Here is a 22,920-nt window from a genome sequence, read left to right on the forward strand (position 1 = left end):
GATACTATCTTTAAAAATAATCACCTTCCAAGGTACTGGGGGTTAAGACTTCAGTTTATGAATTTTGGATGAAAACAGTTAGGACCATAATATTGGTCAATGAAATTCAAAATACAAGTATGAAATTGTTTAGGCTAATTTGGAGCTGTATCAATTACTACACTTTCACCATTAAACAATTTTTTTTACCAATGTATTCTTGACTACCTGACTAAAATTATCTTATTTGGATACTGCTTAATAAACCCTAATAATATTAGTATCCTTATAACATCTCCCTTTTCTAAACTCTTAATTTTCCACAATCAACTTCAGTTATATTTCTTTTGTTGTTTCAATATTCTGTTTTGAACTTTTGAGAATGGCAGCCTATCTTTTGTTGCCTATATTTATAACATCTTTTTAATGCTATATAAATAAGCAACTTATTCTCACTGGTTATCCCTGCCACATTATATCATAGAACTTCCAAGAAACAGTTGATTTTGTTTATAGTTTAATTTATTAAATCCCTTGTAATTAATACAGATACAATGTAATACAATGCAACCCATTATAGTAATCGTTCCCTGTAATTTTCATTTACAGCAAAAAGCACTTATATTTGGCAATATTTATCACCTTTGAAACTACTGTTCTCTATTCACAGATAACATGTGTTTCTAAAGTTTAATAGTGTTTAATTCTATTTTTTACAGTGAGAGTGGTTTATTTAAAAGGTGCAGTATCCTTACTTTCAATCCCAAGAACTAAGGTGTCCATTTGATAACGTCATTAGGCTTTCTCTAATGAATATTTACTTCTTTAAATATAAATTATGGTAACATTCAAATCAGTGGACAAAGTAATCTGAAATGTTGTGGTATCATTTAACATTTAGGTTGCTTTTCCTGATGTTCTATTTTTTGTACTTTTGTTATTTCCATCCTAGTCTCTAAGAGTAAATTCTTGCTTTCTTAACATATTCACTACCAATCTATGTACAGATATGCAAATCAGGACTGTATTCCTCTTTCAAGAATTTCTACCTCTGCACATCACTGTTTTCCCTCAAGATTTCTTAATATACTCTTCTAGTTTACTGTGCTATTTGCCCTCTTGAGAAAAAATGAAAAGGTAACATGATCTAGCTCTGATATTTATGACTTTATGAAAATCCATAATTAATTTTTAATCTAATTGATATTTATTTCTCCCATTCATTCCTCCTAATCTAAAGCAAATGATGGGGAAACAGTAACTGGATTCCCCCTCCCTTCCAGGCATAGTTTAAACTAATATTTCAGGGTTGGCCCTGTATACAAAAATTGTTTGAGAAACAATTCATTAAATGTGTCAGAAGACTGTTACACAAATTGGAAAGATAAATATTAGAAAAAGAATCTAAAGTTTTAGTTCACAGACTTCTATACATTTGAAAAACCTCTTTGTGCATTTTTAATGGGAGTTAAAATTTTTATAATAATTATTGAAATTTTTATTGGGCTGATAATTTTAAAGCTCATAAAATAAACAATTTCTGGGGTTCAGTTACAGCATTTCCTTTGTAATTTTGAGTTCTTTTTCGCTTCATGGCATCTACATGTGGATATTTCCTCAGGTTCTCAGTGTTTTGGTCTCTAACTATTGATTTTGCTTTTTCTTCAGGATGTTTTGAATAATTTGGGATCTTGTGAACTGGATGAAGATGATCTAATGCTTGATTTGGAATTTTTAGAGGAACAGAATCTTCGTCCTTCAGGTAAATATTGAATAAATGCACAATATCATACAACTCTGGTCCAAGTCATTTAGCTTTCATTGATAAGCTAAATATTGTTTAGGCTGCATTCAGTCTTTTCAATCCCCAGTTTCTGTATTCTGTGTGCAAGGCACATGCTAGGTACCCTGGACACATTATTCTGGTGATCTTATAATCTATTATGAAAATATAAATTTGGTTGGAAGATAATTATTAAATAAGAAAAAAATTATAAAACAAAAGTTCTTTCAAAGAGGGAAATTCTAATTAAACAGTTAATGAAAAAGGTAATATTTTTTTTTTTGTGGAGGAGACAACAATTATAATCCCATTTTTCATTTATTTTATATAACCAAACGCAAGTTTTGTGGACTAAGTTTACTGTTTCAAATCTTAGCCACCTCAGTAATAACTGTGGTGGTTAATGTTAATGTGATAAGGTTGACTTCAAAATCAGTAATTACCAATAGCAACCACAAGTACACACTCGTAAACACACACACACACACACACACACACACACAGAGTTATAGTGTGAGATAAATAAATTCTTGCTGAATGAATGAAGAAGGGAGCCCACTATATTTGTAATAGTTTAAATTTGTATTAAGGCATAAAGTGTAATGTCTTCAAATACCAAAACTATTCCTTTTGTATAGGAATTAATTGTGCACTCAAATTTAGATATTTGACTACAATGGCAAGTTTTTATTTTTTTTTACTACTAATAATACCTTAAACATAGTCATTTTCAAGTTAAAGTAGAAGTAACATTAAAGCTTTAAAATCTTGAGTCATACTGCATACATTTAAGAAAATCAACCTCTTGGAATTTATTGTCCATGTTTTTAACTTTTAGGAATTAGACATAATCTCTGAGGTTGCTTCCAGCTGTAATATTTTATGATGAATTTTTGTTCATGCAGTATTTTTATATTATAAATAATGTCATAGTAACAATTGTCAAAAGAAGGAAATAACAATGTATGTATTTTTTTACAGTCTATTTTAGGCTAATATCAAAAGCTAAATAAAATTTTTGTCTGCTTAAATGTATATTTAGGATAACCATTTCTTGAGACATTCTTCCTGCAGTTGATTTGACAGATATTCTTCTAAAAATGTAGATTTTTCTCACTTTTATGCAGATACCTTATACAATTTCATCATTCATGTGTATTTATCTTGAAAGAGTCACACATGGTGACAATGTATACTTTTTTGGTGGGAAATTTGTCAGTATCTAGCAAAACTATACGTACATTTATCTTTAGATCCAGCTATCCAACATCTAGTAATTTAATCCTAACACACTGGAAATATACAAATTAATATATGCAAATAACTATTTATTGCAAAATATTTGCAAAAACAAAATATTGGAAAACCTCAAATGTCCTTCAATAGGACATTGGTTGAATATACAATGGTACACTAAGCAGTCATTAAAAGGAATAATGATGGTGTCGATATGTGCTATAGCATGATTGTAAAGGTATACTATCAGTGGAGAACTTTGCAATGATGAATTAGACGGGCAGTACCTAAAGTCATCGATCACTAACTTCACTACAAGTTAACAACTAGACATTTTGTCCCTCTTAAAGCAATGACTAGAGAAGTACACAGCAATACCACTCCTGCCCACAAGTACTTAAATCTATTTGTCTCTTGATTAAATAATGATTTTACAGGAAATATTGGGATGACGAGAGAGGGAGTGTTAAATGGCACGATGGGATTGCCAGCAAGCAAACATAGGTAGGGGGCATTCTACAGGGTAAATGGTCTGGTTTCTTCAACAAATAAATGGCATGTTAAAAAGGGGAGGGGTATTGTAGATTAAAAGTAGCAAATACCATGTGACATCTTTGTGTCAAAACATAAAAACACTATGCAAATATATTTCAGAGTTTATCAGAGAAGTTTGAGTAGTGATGGAATTATTATCACAGAATTATTTTTATTTTGTTGGGTGCTAAATATTTTTCTTTGGTTTTGTCTTTGAGGAAAACTCTTCATAGAGACACATGTGGTTGAAATAATATGGTATCTGAGATTTGCTTTACCAACAGTATGGAGAAGGGAATAGATGAAACAATGTTGGTAAATTATTGAAAATTATCAAAGCTGAGAAATAGGTGCTTGGGGTGAAACTTTCCTTGATTAGTTGTAATGTTTTCTCTATTTTAGGTATTTTTAAAGATTTTCACAATAAAAATAAAACCAAGTAATAAGTAAGCAGAAATATAGACAGCGTAGACATCTCAGCTGTGTTTGTTAGGCAGCCATGATAAAGAGCAAAGAATGCCTTAAAAATGTAAAAGAGTTAGCTCAATTTATTTGCTTGGGAACAAAAATGAACATTTGTAAACTTTAATTTCTCTTTTATAAAATAATGAGTGCAATGTACTTTGTTAGTTTATTTTAAAAAATGATATAACAAATATGATGAATCTCCTGAATCTGCCTCAAGGTGTAGATAACTTGGTTGAAACCAGAACTAGGGTACCTTATGAATCAACCGAGTTAACCAGATTGTTCATAAGATAAATGATGTTACTTTGCATATCTGAAGTACAGTTATAATAAGTGAGATAGTCCTTAAAGTGACTTGGGTTTGTTTAATGTTACTTAATAAAATGAAAACCTGTTTCACTTTGGATGCCACATTATGGGGTTTGAAAAATCCACAAGTATCTGTTTATGTACATTAGCTCCGAAAGAAGAAGTTTTGGTTGAATTGGTTTTATACAATTTGTTTTTTTTTAAGCAACGTAATTAAAGGTCTTATCAGAATATAAGAAGCTCATTATTGATAAATGATACTGGTAAAAAGCTCATTAATACTAAACATTCTAAAATACTGGTTTAAATAAAAGTCATTTTCAAAAGCCTGAAAACTAAAATAATGATACCATTTAATTCTACTACTTATGTTACTGTGGACATCTTTTAATGTGCTTTTTAGTTTATTCTTGCTATCTGTATTTTCATCTAAAAATGAATTATAAGTTTGCAGTTAGGTTTTCAAAAGTTGACCAGTGCAGTGAACAATATGAATAAAGTTTCATGAATCCTTTTAATATGTAAATATATCTATGGAGTCCTAAATTAACACACTTCATTCCTAAAAAAAGAGGTAGTATGAATAAATAGTAGTATAAATAAAATATCTGTTTTAAAGTGCAGTAAGTGGATATTATCTTTTTTTTTTAATGAAAGCAAGAAAGGACAAGTTCAATGAAAAAAAGGTGTATGAATTCAAAATAAGTTCCCGAAAGGAGACTTGCCTTAAGGAGAAAAAATAAAAGCAACTATTCTGAATAATTTACTCTGATCTTGGCATTATTTAATATTATCTTTTAAATTCTAATATAAAAGCTAAGATTTTAGATTAAAAAGCCTATGGATAAGCCTTCCAGATGTCTTTTATTATGTTTTCTTCAATTAATGCTTAAATTACTTTTCTGGAAATTTTTTTAAGTTCAACTAATATGCATCATGTTTAAACATAGGATTATCAATTTGTTTAATACCAGACATTCCATTTCCCCTGTGGTAAATTATTATATTTACTGTATTTCTGTTTAATGCATCATTTATAATGCACATATGACCAGTTATTTTTAAATTAAAAAATATGAGATGCTATTGTTTATACTTTGATAAATTAAAAAGTATATTAGTGACCTTCCCACTTTTTATCTTTCTTTACTGTCTTATTCATGTTGATATGGTGGTGTTTTTGCCACAGATTGAGTCATGCAAGATATTAGCAGTGTTGTTGGTTAGATATACCTCAACAGCCTTTTGAAAAATAAAAGTACTAACAAGATTTACTAGCATTTAGTATCTCTAAGACTCAAACAGGTGCCCTTAAAATTTTATTTACCCTGAAATGCATGTTATGAACTATATATTCTGTCAAAGGAAAAATACCAGAAATATATTTTTGCCTAGTTTTCTTTATGTAGTTTAAAATTTTTGTGATTAGGATTTTTTTCTATTAATTTAAGCATCTTAAAAAATAATCATTCAAGAAAAATAGGGTAATGATTAAAGAAGGATATGAAAAATAAAATGAAGCCACAGATAAGATTGGCACACAAAATGTATACTAGTATTACCTCAGAGACCCAAAAATGTTACTTGGAGTATACTACTAGCATATGTGAAGAAAGAAACAGAACCAATTGCATGATTAAAAATATATACCATCAATCATTCAGTCAATTAGTCAATGCCTTTTTTAAAATAAAGGAATTCTTGTTACTAAGAACTGAAAGATATTTTGCTCACATGTCTTTATAAGGTATAAATTATTTGATATCAATAGTTTCCTCAGCAACTCCTTTCAATGCAAGCTGGTAGCACCATGTTACCAGTTCAGCAGAAGAAATTCTAAAAGGTGACACATCAATGTAGCAAAAGCTAGGAGCTTCACGAGGAGCTTGCTTAATCCAAAAATAAAATCTAGTTCCTTGTCCATAGTTCATATTCCTCAGCTAATTTTAATGTTGAAAATAGTTAATGTAAATGATGTCAAGCATCTTCCTCAGACGTAAGGTAATTACCATAAAGCCTAGTAGAACATTTAATATTAAGCAGTGTTACTTCCCAGTGAGTCCTCCAAAATGAACTGTTTGCAAAATGTAACCCTTATGTAACAGAAAAAGACAAGTTTTCTACAAATAGAAGTGATCAAAACACCAGTTAAATATCAAACAGTGCATACTGTTCGATAAAGAATAAGAATTTGAGTTTTGGTTTTAGAATATTTAATCTATACCTATTCTTTAGCACAGTGAACTACAGCAAGGTCACATGTCTATTGAGGCTGCTCCTAGTATTACCTTCATAGTGGTAGAAGCTGATGGGAAGCATGCACCTGGCTAATTTGACAGTGAAGCATCATAATTAACTAAATGAGTTAAAGTTGAAAGGAAAAGAGGCTAAAACACATCTTGATGTTACCTGTTTGGAACATATTCATTAAAATACTATTTCTCCAATTCTTTCTTTTGTTAATACTAGGAGTGGGTTGTGTATAACCTTTAGCAATTAGTAGCTGGAGATCTAAGTTGATAGGAAGGAAAACTGAATGCCTGTAATAAGCCATGCTCTTTGCCTAAGCTCTCTCAGCTTATCCTCACAGTAACTCTCTGAGAGGAAGTTGCATTTTAAAGATTCATTCAAATTAAAGAAACCACAAATTAATATCAAAAGAGAGCAGGCACTTTAGAGACAGACACATCCAAGTTAGGAAAGCAGCTTTGCCACGGTAGCCTTGGCAAGTGATCCAATCTTTCTGAGCCCTTTTCCCTCATTTGTCAATTGACAATAAAACTGTCTATCTCAAAATATCATCCTACCCAAATGGGTGACGTATTTACGTGTAAAGCGCCTTTCACAGTTGCCTAGAATAAAATAAGAGCCCAGTGCAAATTGCTTAATTAACTCTCTTGAAATCTTGAATTCCTTGTCAAAAAATTTGTCCCATCGTTGGTTATTTTTCGTAGTTCTTAATTTCTTAATACTTCATCATTAGTCTGTATATTTAAAAATATGCTTTCTGATTTGAATTTTTATTATCTGTCATTTTAAATGGTGTTTTCTTAGTACTGATTATTCAAAAATTAAGTCACTTCGCTTATTACAGGTGGTACATTTCTGTGTTAAAATCAATAGTTAAATGCATGAAAATATTTTTTCAGATATTAGTCATGTGTCCAATATACCACAACATATTTAAAATAGAATTTCTCAGAGAAGGAATAAATTTCTGGTAAATACTTTAAAACTTATTAATGTAAATCATTTATGTTCAGAGAGAAAGCCAGTCTGTTCTTTTGTATTAAATTTGGTGTTTACAATTTGCAGTTGAGTTACTCAATTGAAAATATATTTTACTTATTTATCATTCTTTGATGAAAACAATGTAATGGTCATTTGGATGGTTGGGTGAAGAAGTTTTTTATTGTTTTTGTTATTTATTTTGGACTGTATATCTAAAAACACCTGGGGCCAGTATCTCTTGGTATATGTCCAGATGCCAATAGGGAAGTAATGGTCCAATGATACCAGTTAGGAATTAATTAAGTAGTTGTCAAATTATTTTGAGTTTGATGAACAAGCAGTATAAAATTCTGCAGTGAGTTAATTAAGGAGGTAATTTTTGTTATTAATTTTTAATGGATAATAGCACAGCAGAGCCGAGATGAAACCCTAGTGGCTTTGAATGGTAATGTACAAATTGCAGCATCGTTCACACAGGGAAAATTATAAAAATCAACTGTAAGTTTTTACAAGCTTTGGCATGTCTCGGTCAGAAAAAGTGTGTGTAAGTTATTTTCAATATGATTGTATAAAGCTAAGAACATGACACTTAATTTTGGAATTATGACATAGTGGATAAAAATCTGGACTCTGGAGTTAGACAAATCTCAGCTGCAGTCAGGCTATGTAAACTTGAACGAATTATTTAATCTCTCTAGTTTCCCTTTCTCATCTGAAAATAGGGACAGTAAAAGTATCTGCTTCGTAAGTTTGTTGTGAGGAATAATAACTTAAAGCAGAGTAGAATGTTCTGTCACATGTCTAGCAGATAATATTTTTTAAGAACTATAGAAAATACTATTTTTTTGCAATATCCATGATAAAATATGATGTACCTGAGCATTAATAGGAATCTGATTTTGCCAGTTTTGGTGATATTTCCAGTCTCTATTAGTGGAAGCTCTCAACTACATTTGCAAGTATAGTATTTCTCAAACTTTAATTATAGAATGCCACAACAATTAATTTTGTGACTATCATTTATTTCAAAACTTTTACATTATAGCATTAAATAAAATAATAGAAGAATAATAAATAACATTTATTGAATCCATGTGCCAATTCCATGAGGTAAATAACCCCTTGCACATTTGAGAAAATTTAAACTTTGATAACATATTACAGGTAGTGGATATCCCAGGGGAACCCAAACAAAGTTTTGCTAACTCTGAATGCTCTATGTTTAATCATTATGACTTTTTTGACTAATAAAATTAATTCATATAAAATTTTAAGATCACAAGTACACTGAAGCTTTTGTTTTAAATTGGTTCTTCTTTCTATTAACTTACTAAGTTACAAGCATCACTTATAAATGTCTGCCTTTGACTTCATGCAAGAAGCTGAGACTTACTTATATTTATTTACTAGAGCATCTGTGTTGTCCCAGGCACTGGTGTAGACACTTACATGTTTCTGTTTTTGCTTTGTTTGTAAGCTATAATTTATAAGCACTTTGGATTATCCCATTTAATCCTAACAACAATTCTCTAGAAATTATTACTATTCTTGCTTTGATAATGAAGGAATGGAGATAATGAAGGAATAACACTCCAGAGAGTGTTATTATTGGTCCAGGACTGCAGAGATAATAAGTGGCAGAAGTAGGGTTTAAATTACACCATGGTGACTTGATGCCTACCTAATGTTTTCACAAAGCTCTCAATGATGTTTAGTTGCTAGAAAAAGCAGTTATAACAAAAGTGAAAAATGTTCCTTTGTAATACAGTGTTTGAGTAACAGTATAGTGAGGACAAAATTGTGACAAAAGTCATTTCCTGGGTTTCATCCCCTGGGGCTGTTGCTCTTTTCTGCCTTGAAAGGCTTATAGTACCTGTTATCTGCTTGGTAGCCATTAGATGGCGATCGTGTTCTGATAATAATGATAGTGACCCTGTCATACATTTGTATTCAGCTTTACAGTTTACAAGGGACTTCAAATATGTTATCTCATCAAATTATCACAATAACACTCTGAGACAGGTGTTAATATATCCCAAGTACAGTAGAGGAAGCAAATACTCTATGGTTAAAAACTTACTGAAGTTCGTATAGCCAATATTAACCCAGATCTTAACATTAAATGACAGGGTTTTTTCACTATCTTTCTGGATCTTGCGGCTTCTGATTTTACATAGTACAAATCTAATATATTTGGTTATATATTTTCCAAGCCCAGTGAAAATCATAGTTACATCTTAGAAAAGGGGAAAGGGTTGCTTTAAGCAGACATGCTGAACGTGGTGAAAAATAAATACCACTAGCAAAAAAGCAAGAGGAAAAGGCAAAAAAGCTTTGAAAAGTAGACAAAGTCATAAAGCAGAATAGTATGGGGTCATTAAATGTAAGAACAGACATCGCCATCTGCATCAGCAGGTCATGAGGCATTACTGTATTGCAGTATATTCCATTGCATTTAAAAATTATTATAGCCTTGAATCATTGAGAAAAAAATTATAGTCTGCATACTCTGATAAGATGGTAAGCTATAAAATTCACTTAGGAAATATATCTATCTGAACTGTTTTTATTTAACTCTTTAATATGTTAAGAGGAAACAGTTTCTTAGTTCTTCATAAACTTTATCCGGAAAGTATCATTTCATAAGGATTCTAGATTGCAAAATTGGAGTATATTTTAAAATACTTTTTATATAATTTTTATATTTCTCCCCATATTCCTTCCCCCAGATTCTTGCAAATGACTGAATAAACAAAAGGAGAGCTGTGAGAAGGTTTACTAATTATCATTCTTGAAAATTCAGTAATTTATTTATGGCCTACTGGTAGGGTATAGGGATCATGATATTACTTAAACTCAAGGCTGTACAATTGGCTGTAATATCTATTTTCAGAATAGACCAAAATTTTAATGGTTTTTGTTTATTTCTTGGTTTTGGCTGATAAATTTATTGATTGACCAATAATTAGTTCATTAATTTGATACTTTGCTTTCAATTCCATTTTTAAAATTTCAAACTTACCGGTTTTCAATATGATGTTCACCTGGGTGCATTGTTTTCGGTGTTTGGTTCATGATATTAAATGGCATCTTTAAATGACAGAAGAAAGGCCCTAACTGAACGAGAATTTCAGATATTATGAAGTGGAGCCTCTCCTGCCTCTGCTCTCCATGAATATTCAGAGTTTTAATGGCTTTGGTCAATATCGCACAATTAGTTTATAGTAGAAATAGGCCTGTTAATCAGAAATTGACCAGCTCCATTTAGTAAGCACAATTGAAATTAATTATTTTATTCTTTATTATTGTTGCCAACAGAATAAGTCATTTGTATTTGTGAATTTAAAAGTGACTGGCTATTTCACCCATCAGACTTTGCTGTACTTCAAGAGGATTGCTTCAGCTACAAAGAAGGCTTTTAGATGAAACCGTTTTTAAGGTCTAATAACTATAGCTGAAAAATGTTTACACATTCTGACCTAATTTAATATTAAATGACAACAATTTTAATGAAGTCATAGAATTTACTTGTAACCTGCTATTGTAGCATTTCCTACTGTTATAAACTCTCTTCTCCTGTGCAAAAGGGCAGTCAAAGGCCCAAGTTCATTAGAGGATACAGTCAAAGGAAAAGATTTCTTTCATTCAGCATAGTTTTTCTGGAGCAATTAGAAAGAAAATATGTGTCTCAATATAGAATTTCATGGCCTTGTACAATTATGTGGTGACATCTCCACGCAATTGCTTGAATAATGCCAGCAACATCAGCTGTCACAATCGAAACGAACAAGTAATTAAGAAAACTAATGCTGGTCTTTCTTGTGAAGAAGTAGAATATTTATGTTTTTAAAATTGTTCACCAACAAGAAAAATAACCACTGACCTGAAACATAATTTTCTACAGTGCCTGAGGCAGAAAAGAGAGAAATAATAATGAACATTCACACTATTACAACAAATTAAGTTGTAATTATGTACACCAAAAACAATTACAGAGTCCCTTTTCCTTGGATTATAAAATTTTAATAGCATCATTTTATCAGGTGTCACTACAGCATCTAGCATCTTTATTTATGTTCTGCTTCTCCATCTTATTAACCAAAATTTCCGAAAGTTTACAGTGGAATTGGGGGTCTCATTCTTATGAGGACCACTTTTTTTCTCTAACCATACACCTTAGTATGCTAGGATAACCTACACTTGTCTGAATAATTAGTAAAGAAAACAATTAGAAAAGACCACAACTTGTCTGAATAATTAGTAGATTTGAATGAGCCATGACATTTGTGTCAAATGCTGATTCCCCAACCTTTTGATAAGAAATTGCTCAGTTTATTGCTTACTGAAGTGAGGGGGAAACGCCACCTCTGATGAACTCCAGTTGTCTTTCGGAGGGGAAAGAACAAGCTAGGATTTATAGAGATTTTGAATTTGGTTTAAGGCAGATATTTCAGTTTGAAGGTTTGATTGGGATTGGGATTTGATAAAATAGTTTCAGAATGTAAGATCTGTGGAAGCTACAAGGCGAGGATTTTAAAGTGAAAGGACGATTCTTAGTGCACAAGCTGTCTGTTGATGCTTTCCACTGAAAAATTGGTAGGTCTTTTGGGAAAGCCCTGTAATGAACAGTGAAGCTATTTGAAATAGTTAAGTTATTCCAATAAAGACAGTAAAATAGTAAAATGACGTTCATATGCACAGTCACCTATTTGGGAGTTGGTAGTTTTAGGTCTCAAGTTCCCCACTGAGGGAGACAGAGGGACAGACCGTTTTTAGGTGGAGGCATCATCCGTCCAGATTTTCACTGTTGTTTGAGGTGCCATCATCACATATCAAGTCATTGTCTCATCATCCGTAAAAGTCAGGTTTTCCTCTTCTTTCTGCCGGATGATCTTTTTCTTTGCTGGGTCGTACGATGGAGCAGCAGCTGTGTAACATCATGTTAGATTCTGAAGATGACGTATCTGAACTCTGCAACATAAATAGTAAAATAAGGTTTCTGACCAGGATTCGTTATCCACTCTCAGCCAGCAGTCCAGTGCCCAGATTAAATAGGAGACGAGACCCCATCCCCATTCTGAAGAGCCTACAGAACCAGATATGGGGTTGTTAACGAAACTACTTTAATTTTCTGACATCTTTAATTTTAGGCAGGATACTTTGGGTAAGAGGACAAAAGCATCTCTAGCCTAGGCTGCAAATGGATATTCTGAATAAGGTTTAGATAGAAGAAATCTCTCCTGGACTGAAATATTTTAAGATTTTGTCTCAAGTGCAATCTGCTCTCAACATCCTAAGAATGATAGGACATATAAAAATATTATCTGAGTGATGGGTTAAACTAGCTTGTCATTGCAAATATATCCACATTTGAAGATGATTAAGAGAACTGAAAAGTTTTTTTTATTGTCTTCTTGTGAGATTTTGTCTTCTAATTGAACATTACTCATATGCACTGAAAGATCTAGACTTTTTGGATATCTTGGCACTAATAGTAATCTGGATCTGCTCCCTCATTAGAGTATTCATAGATCAGAAAATTATTAAAATACATATTATTGGGGGGTAATAATGGTAAAAAATATTCTGAGGAAAATGGAAATAAAGGTTATCACTAAGTTTACCAGGTGGTTCTTCTTAATAACATATTTTAATGATTTAAAGAGTCACATTATTTCACATTTTACTATCTCTGATATTGATGTATTTATAATGAAGATTTTTAAAAAATTTTATTAATGTTTTGGCCACACCGTTTGGCATGTAGGACCTTAGTTCCCTGACCATGGATGGAAACCATGCCTCCTGCATGGGGAGTGTGGAGTCTTAACCACTGGACTGCCAGGGAAGTCCCAGTATAATGAAGATATTTTAGCATCGTGTCCTGGATGGACAGCGGTTTTATTTTTCTTTTAAATAGTTACATAAAATGTGTCTTGCAATTAATGGTGTCTTAGATCCAAAAAAAAAAATATCTTTAGATTAGTGGTCCCCAAACTTTTTGGCACCAGGGACCAGTTTCGTGGAAGGCAGTTTTTCCATGGTGGGGGGGAGGTGATGGTTCAGGCGGTAATGAGCGATGGAGAGCGGCAGATGAAGCTTCACTCACTCGCCACCGCTCACCTCCTGCTGTGCGGCCCGGTTCCTAACAGGCCGTGGACCGGTACCAGCCCGTGACCCAGGGGTTGGGCACCCCTGCTTTAGATAATAGGAATTTGAGAGAGCCATCGGGGTGAAGTGTTAACCTGTATATCTTTGACTTCACATTGCCTACATTTAAAGAATCCAGAATACTCCCCAATTCTGACTGGACACCCTTAAAGAGTCATATTTGCTTTTATATTGTTTTATTATTTTGAAAAGTAAAACACTTATCATCTTCAGTATAGTACTAACTGCAGTACTCATAATTCTCTACTTGTGTATGTGGGATATATACCATATTTTATTGTTTTGTGCTTATCCATGCATTTATATGTTCGTATTTTTTCCTAGCCCTACCTACTATGATCTTCATTATCCTTACATATAAAAAACACTACCCTTTAGAGAAGAGATTTCTGTTACTAAGAATTACATTTTTATCTCATATTCTACATTTTTATCACTCTGTGAAAATGCGAGAGGTCAACTTCAACCATCACTTAGAAATATTGACTCCAGAGTCTCTACCTCCAGTTTAAGCCTCTTTCATGTACAGATATATGTATATAACAGTCTGCTAACAGTTTTACTCGATGTCAGTAATATGCTTTGTATTTATTTTTATTTTTATTCATTTATTTGGCTGTGCCGGGTCTTAGTTACGGCAAACGGGATCTTCAGTTGCAGCATGCCTGGATCTTCAGTTCAGCATGCAGGATCTTTAGTTGCGGCATGCGAACTCAGCTGTGGCATGTGGGATCTAGTTCCCTAATCAGGGATCCAACCCAGGCCCCCTGCATTGGGAGTGCAGAGTCTTAGCCACTGGACCACCAGGGAAGTCCCAGTAATATGCTTTAGACTTAATAGATTCAAGATTAACATTATTCTTCCTGCCTCTTAATTTGTTCTTCTCTATTTATTTCATCTCTTGGTGAATGACACCAACATTATGCAGACAAAAAATTGAAGCCAGATGTCACTAGGTTTAATTGATTCTACTTTTTAGCTATTCTTGATTCTACACCCTTCTCTCCACAATTCCTGTTTCAGTCTTTATTTGGGCCAGGATCATTTTCCTCTAATTCTATGTGACCCAGTTGGTTTTTGAGGCCCTTTCTCTGGCCCAAGTGTCCATTAGTGCCATCTTTGTTTTTTCTTTTTCCTCCCAGTGCCAGCCTTGATGCAGAACTCAGGTCCTCTTTCAATTTCCCATCTCTTACCGCACTGCACAAAAAAAATTCTATCAAATAAAAACTTTCATGATTAATGTTGACTTTATTTCAGAATTTGGAGTCAAGGTGGAGTAATCATCTAGTTCCAGTGAGAGAGAAGGTAGACCGTGTATTCAGGAGGTTCATTTTGCTCTCTCTTCTGGACTTTCCTCAGTTTCTTTCCTACAGCCACATTCTTCTCCAAATTCTGGCCCATTTGTCCTTTTTCCTTCTTTAATTCATGCAAAGCAGATCTACAGGCCAGTCTCAGGGCTAGGTGTCAGCTGGCTCATAGGCCCAAAGGCAGAGTCTCCACCTCTAAAATGGTTTAGCAGAACATTTTCCTATCAAAGGTAGGGCTCTCCCAACTAGATTATTGTAACTGCTGCTACGTCTTGTCTCTCTCTCCTTACATGCTTGCCTCCTGTTTTAAGTTTGACCTCCTCTAATCCATTCTCCATATTGCCCACAAGGTATGCTAGCATGCCAACCTGATATTGGTCACTGACATATTTTTAAAATTTTCAGTATTCCCCATTGCTTTCGTTATAAATTCCAGTTTCATTAGTGTGGCTTACAAAATTCCCAAGCTTCAATACTCACCACTTTTTCTACATAGCAAGATTGACTTCCAGCAAATAATTATTGAAGGTGTACTATCAGCCCTAAGACTATGGTAGCAGACACGGGCCGTGTAGCATATGGCCTAATGGAAAATTCTATTTTTAAATGGTTGTTAAGGAAGAAAACAGCAGTGTGCAGTGGAAGGATATAGCCATCTTGGCAAGAAAAGACTTCCTGAGGAGGTGATATTTAAGCTTTTACATGAAGGATAAGTGGGTGTTCAGTGAGGTGGTGGGGGAAATGGTTTAGCAAATTGGAATTCGTAGAGGAAAGTGTGACACATTGAGGAACATCAAGGAAGCCCAACGTGCTTTGGCAGAGTACGGAGTAAATGGCACTAGCTGAGTGACTTGAATGAACCATGTTCCTTCTCACCCATATGATGTTTGAAGTGCCGTCTTCTGATCCTGAAATGTTCTTTCCTTTCTTATTAATTATCAGTGTTCAACTGCTAAAATAGAGTCTGAAACCACTGATCTGTTTGAATGAAATTAGAACACTTCCTAACACCATACACAAAAATAAAAAAATGGATTAAAGACCTCAATGTAAGACCAGACACTATAAAACTCTTAGAGGAAAACATAGGAAGAACACTCTATGACATAAATCGCAGCAAGATCCTTTTTGACCCACTTCCTAGAGTAATGGAAATAAAAACAAAAATAAACAAGTGGGACAAAATGAAACGTAAAAGCTTGTGCACAGCAAAGGAAACCATAAACAAGACGAAAAGGGAACTCTCGGAATGGGAGAAAATATTTGCAAATGAAGCAACTGACAAAGGATTAATCTCTAAAATATACAAGCAGCTCATGCAGCTCAATATCAAAAAAACAAACAACCCAATCCAAAAATGGGCAGAAGACCTAAATAGACATTGCTCCAAAGAAGATACACAGATTGCCAACAAACACATGAAAAAATGCTCAACATCACTAATCATTAGAGAAATGCAAATCAAAACCACAATGAGGTATCACTTCACACTGGTCAGAATGGCCATCATCAAAACATCTACAAACAATAAATGCTGGCGAGGGTGTGGAGAAAAGGGAACCCTCTTGCACTGTTGGTGGGAATGTAAATTGATACAGCCACTATGGAGAACAGTATGGAGGTTCCTTAAAAAACTAAAAATAGAACTACCATACGACCCAGCAATCCCACTACTGGGCATATACCCTGAGAAAACCATAATTCAAAGAGTCATGTACCACAATGTTCATCGCAGCTCTATTTACAATAGCCAGGACATGGAGGCAACCTAAGTGTCCATCGACATATGAATGGATAAAGAAGATGTGGCTCCTATATTCGACGGAATATTACTCAGCCATAAAAAGGAACGAAACTGAGTTATTTGTAATGAGGTGGATGGACCTAGAGTCTGTCATACAGAGTGAAGTAAGTCAGAAAGAGAAAAACAAATACTGTATGCTAACGCACATATATGGAATCTAAAAAAACAGTACTGATGAACCTAGTGGCAGGGTAGGAATAAAGACGCAGCCATAGAGAACGGACTTGAGGACACAGTCGGGGAAGGGGAAGCTGGGACAAAGTGAGAGAGTGGCATTGACGTATATACACTACCAAACATAAAATGGATGGCTAGTGGAAAGACGCTGCATAGCACAAGGAAATCAGCTTGATGCTTTGTGACGACCTAGAAGGGTAGGATGGGGGGGTGGGAGGGAGGCTCAAGAGGGAGGGGATATGGTGATATATGTATACGTATAACTGATTCACTTTGTTGTATAGCAGAAACTAACACAACATTGTAAAGCAATTATACTCCAATAAAGATATTTTAAAAAAAAGTCATTATGTGCACAGGAGAAAATAAAGGTGATACTAGACAATGATGTTAAGGGCTAAATAAATATATTACTGATATGTTCAGGGGAAAGATATTTCTGTGGGCTGCATTAGGAAGCATAGGCTTCAGGAGAGGTTGTACTTACACTTATTTAAAGTGCAGTAAAGGCTCAGGTGGGAAAGAATTCTATGAGCAGGAATTAATAATAAAGACAAGATTAAAGAAGTAAATATTTAATTTATCTGAACTTCAAAAGCAAAGATTAGGAATTATTTATGCAATTTTTAATCCTACTACTATTTTTCTTTTTTCTCATGTGTTTTTAAATAGTTGAAAACAAAATAGGGCTTTGTTTTTTACTTTTGCTATAGAATAAAATACTAAATGTGTTAAGTATTGGAACAAAAGGATGACTTGTTAATTTCAAATATATGAGTCTGATGATATATATCAATAAAAATCGTTATAAAATGTTAACCAGCGGGACTTCCCTGGTGGTCTAGTGGTTATGACTCTGTGCTTTCAATGTAGGGGGCGTAGGTTCAATCCCTGGTCAGGGAACTAAGCTCCCACATGCCGTGCGGCGTGGCCAAAAAGTTTTAAAAATATATATATTAACCAGGAGTTATAGTTCTATGAATTGGTACTTGGCAATATGCTTTTCTGAATAACTCTGTGCTTCTCTGACTAGCAGAATTGCTTTTAAGTTGTTCTGAACAATCTTCTCAATGCAAATGTCTAAAAGAATTCTAGATTATTCTTTTTAAGAATATTTTTAAATGTGTTTCTGTGGGATAAGGAGGTAATATATCTACAGAAAGCAAAAATATACTTCAAGGGCAAATCTTTATAAGTCAGTAATTATCAAAGGCAGCGTTCTTTCTAACCAGATAGTAGACAGTTTGTAAATGTTAAGGGTCATTTTTGTGTGTCTAGTAGCCAAAACTGTATTCATATTTTTTACTGTAGTGGTAATTAATACAGATACTTTTCCTAGTTCAGTTGCTTATTTCTTTGAGGATTTTTTCTCTAACATAGAGAAAAGCATTTCTCTATCATATCATTTTAGAAAAAGATGGGAACTTAGGTATGTTTTAATCCAGCCATCTTTGTATACGAGGAAATTTAAATCCATGTGTAAAGTGACTTACTCAGCATCATCTAACTTGCAAAAATATGGAATATAGAATGGAAGGCTTTGAATTAACCTTTTGGATATATATTCTAATAACAATGAATATTATAAATTACAATATGCTAAATCTTTGTTAAGCAACTATGAGTGTAGATAATGTACTATAAGACCCTTTTATGGCATCTTTTAAAAATTTGTGATTGACTTTATCCAATAGCTATAGTCCAAAGCTATAGTGATTATTTTCATGAAACATGACTGAACACCTGGTGGAAAGGAGACCACACTTTAAACAAAAATTTAAGCAGGGGTAATTTTTTTTTATGAACTCTATGATCTTGAGTGTATATACACATGATAAAATGTAGATCTGAAATTCCAAGTGTATTTTAAATTTGACTTTAACTATATTCAATAATATACATTTGTATGTGTTAATTTTGAGCTTAGAGGCATGATGAGATTTTTGTTATTCTAGAATAAAGCAAACTATACTCTTAATGATTAGAATATAGTGTTAATCAGCCCCATTTTGCAATCTAGCTTTTGTTATAGTCACCAGGAGCAGAAAGTCATTTTTCTAAGAGGCATACCTGTGGTTTTGTTATATTAGCCAGATTTTTAGCACTGGCAGATCCTCCCTGATCCAGTTTGCAGATATGATGCCCATAGGTTCTAAATCAAACAAGTGTTATGCTAATCTCACTTTAATTTTTCCATTCTATCTTTATATTTTCAGTACTCCTCAGGAGATGAATATATTTGCTAAGAATACAAAAGCTTTATCCTATTATGCAAAATGCAGTGTTGTTTTATTAAGCAGAATTTCACAGTTAAATCTGTCCTTTTTATTTTTCTCCTCCTGTTGATGCATTACCATCTTTCTCTGACTGTATCTTTCTTTCTCCAAGAACAAAAAAGGAAATGCTTCCATACATTTATTGGGTAACAGAATTATATAGAAAAATATATATTTATTTTTATATAGTAAAATATTAAGTAAATAATATGAAAATCAGAATGTCAAAGTGATGTCTTAAATGAAACTCATTGATGAAGGTGAAACAAGTTTGCAGCCGAAGAATGTGTTCTCCTAGGCGAAATACTTTATGACACGTGTCTCACGTGTATTTACTTTAGGAGGTGCTTCTTGTTTACCTTGTCTGTCTATAAATACATAGATGGTTTTACCTTAGGTCTCTGAATTTATTCTCACACATTTGGTCATTTATTAGTAATGAGTATAGCCTCTGATGCCTGCATAGGGATGCAACTCATCCTATGATAGATACTGTTTAGCTTAGAATTTGCAAAATTAGACAGATGCTAAATATGATTTAAATCTTTCTCTTAATACCAACGCTGTCAGGAAACCGCCTATGTCATGAAAATTTGAGAATTAATAACAAAACGTATACATTTAAATTTCTGTGGTTATGGAAGAATAAAAAATAAAACTGTTGTAAATATCTTTTAGGGACATTTACATAGAAGTGAATCTGTGTGTGACTAAAACAAATCAAATTGAACTCTTTTGGTTTTGTTGTCAGTGTTTTGTGCATTATAAATAAGTAGAGTTCAATGAATAGCTTTTTAAAACATGCTCATAGACTGTAGTAAAGAAAGGCATATACCCTGTTCCCCTAGGCATGCTCTGTGGTTTTGTTTAGAACAGAAATAGGTGAGTGTGTGTGTGTGTGTGTGTGTGTGTGTGTGTGTATGTGTGCACATGTCATGTAAATCTTGGGAGAGAGGGGAGAGAGAGAAGGGAAGGGATGGCAGGAGAGGGAGGAGAGAGATATCAGAGAGAATTAAGCAATGAATAAACGAATACGTGAATTCATTATAAAAATATGGCAAAAAAGGTTTATCTCATAAAAATATTATCCTTATAAAAAGATTAAGATACAATTCAATGATCCATAATAAAGTGGTTTTTTTTTTAATTAATTAATTTATTTATTTATTTTTGGCTGTGTTGGGTCTTTGTTTCTGTGCAAGGGTTTTCTCTAGTTGCGGCGAGCGGGGGCCACTCTTCATTGCGGTGCACGGGCCTCTCACTATCGCGGCCTCTCTTGTTGCGGAGCACAGGCTCCAGACGCACAGGCTCAGTAGTTGTGGCTCATGGGCCTAGTCGCTCCGCGGCATGTGGGGTCTTCCCAGACCAGGGCTCGAACCTGCGTCCCCTGCATTGGCAGGCAGATTCTCAACCACTGCGCCACCAGGGAAGCCCCATAATAATGTTTGATTGAAAATTCCTGAGAGTAATTATAGATCATGAGGCATTTCAAGTATATTATATGAAGAAATAAATCATCTACAACTATGTATGCTTCTCTTTAACCATACCGTATTTGTTACAAAGCAAATTTCATTTATACAGAGATTTGCTGGAGTATTAACTATTTTGTCAAAGTGCTTTTGGATGAAGAAATATAATGTACCCATTTTCATTTTCTCAGTTGCTTTAGAGAAATAAAAGTCACCTTGAAAATATAGTAAGTAGAATAAAATAAATCAACCCACAGGATTAAGTTGATAGCAAATTCTTATTTTCTTTTATAGGAAGTAAATATCTTTGTTCATTAGAAATTGTCATTTGCTCCAAATAAGTTATATAGATACTTTACCTTAAAGGAGGGGAGCGTAACCCCCAACGCCTGAAGTATGGGCTGCGCATAATGACTTCTTTCCAAGGAGTGTAGTGCGGTAGGGGTGAAAAAAATAATAATACCGTTACAGTGGAGAAATCTGTACCGTTGATATGATGTGTATGATGTCATAAAAATAGCTTTACCTCCATAATCTTCCATCTAAAACCCATAACCTCAGTTTAATCATGAGGAAAATATCAGAAAAATTTTAGTGGAGGAGGATTCTATAATATATATACCTGACCAGTATTTCTCAATATTGGTAAGGTCATGAGAAACAAGGAAAGTCTGAGAAACTGTCACAGCCAAGAGAAGCCTAAGGAGATAAATTATATTTGTGGACCCAATTTCAGTGTGTGTGTGTGTGTGTGTGTGTGTGTGTGTGTGTGTGTGTGTGTAGGCTTTCCCACACCGACAAGCAATTCTCAAATACCAGCAAGGTGTCTGAAAATTCAACTCAACTCTGACACTGTCTAGCCAGAGATAGGATCAGATTCCACAGGTAAATGGCTCAGTCCCATAAGTCCACCTTACATTTTAGAAGCCAATCACAAACCCAGGTCACCTGTACTTCTGACCAAAACGCTACAAGTGGAGGTTCCAAGGACTCTCTCAACTCAGGATGCCAATTGCAAGTACAGGTTGTTGTCTGTACTTCTGACAAACTGACTGTAAATCACAGGTTCCCATGATCCCCTGCTTGGGTTGGATTAATTTGCTAGAACAGCGCATAGAAACCCATTTACTCCCTAGATTACCAATATGCTACAAAGGATACTGAAGGATATGAATCACCAGCCAGACGTAGAGATTCATAGGGTGAAGTTCCAAACAAAGGATCTTATGTCCTCGTGGAGTGTTGGGGCCCAGCATGGTGGCACATAGAAGTGTTCTGGTTTCCCAACCTGGAAGCTCTCTGAACCCTGTCTTTTCGGGTTTTTATAGAGGCTTCATTACATAGGAATGATTGATTAAGTCATTAGCTATTGGCTATTGATTTAACCTCCAACCTCTCTCCCCTCCGCAGAGATCAAGGGGGATGGTACTGAAAGTTTCAACCCTCTAATCACATGGTTGGTTCCTGTGGTAACCAGGCCTATCAGGTGATTTAGGGGCATTCCAAAGTCACCTTATTAACATAACAAAAGACAGCTTGATCACTCTCTTAAGAAATTCCCAGAGTTTTAGGAGCTCTGTGCCAGAAATGGGGACAAAGACCAAATATATATATTTCTTATTATAAATCATAATATCACAGGAGACGTGAGAACTAAATGTAACGTATCGTGGAACAGAAAAAGAACGTTAGGTAAAAACTAAGGAAATCTGAAACTTTATCCTTTAGTTGATAATATTAGTTCATTAATTGCAACAGATATACTATACTATTATAAAAATTAATAGTAGGGTAAATTGGGGGATATAGAGCACCTCTTTGTACTATCTGCTTATTTGTCTGTAAATTGAAAACTGTTCTAAAAATAAAGTCTATTAATAAAAAAAACAATACCGCTTTGCAGTATTATTTGTTCAGTGTTCCCTTTCAGAAGAATTAGGCTCAAAAGTAGAATATTGATGAAAAAAGATGTGCCCACATTACTGTTGTAGAAGTCCTTAACATTATTGTAAGGACACAGTATCATTGGTTTATATAAAGAGCTGTTTTAATGACACAGGTCTGTTGATAATCCATTCGAAGACAGGCGTTTGAATTAGTAAACTGCATGCATAAAATGTGAGAAGTTTCCCATGTAATCTTTATAATCATATATAATATGAGATTTAAGGGA

At 33.8% G+C, this 22,920-nt stretch overlaps 1 protein-coding gene across 10 annotated transcripts in view; it reads left to right on the forward strand.

Annotated features, from left to right (window-relative positions):
• CCSER1 (coiled-coil serine rich protein 1) overlaps positions 1-22,920 on the forward strand; it is a 1,297,084-nt gene that overhangs the window by 263,656 nt on the left and 1,010,508 nt on the right. For all 10 annotated transcript variants that reach the window (XM_082391649.1, XM_082391651.1, XM_082391652.1 and 7 more), the window contains exon 4: positions 1,648-1,741. In XM_082391649.1, the coding sequence (XP_082247775.1) occupies positions 1,648-1,741 (94 nt within the window). The remainder of the gene's footprint in view (positions 1-1,647; positions 1,742-22,920) is intronic.

The sequence above is a fragment of the Balaenoptera borealis genome (genome assembly GCF_965194805.1).
Source record: "Balaenoptera borealis genome assembly, chromosome: 4".
NCBI classification, from domain to species: domain Eukaryota; kingdom Metazoa; phylum Chordata; class Mammalia; order Artiodactyla; family Balaenopteridae; genus Balaenoptera; species Balaenoptera borealis.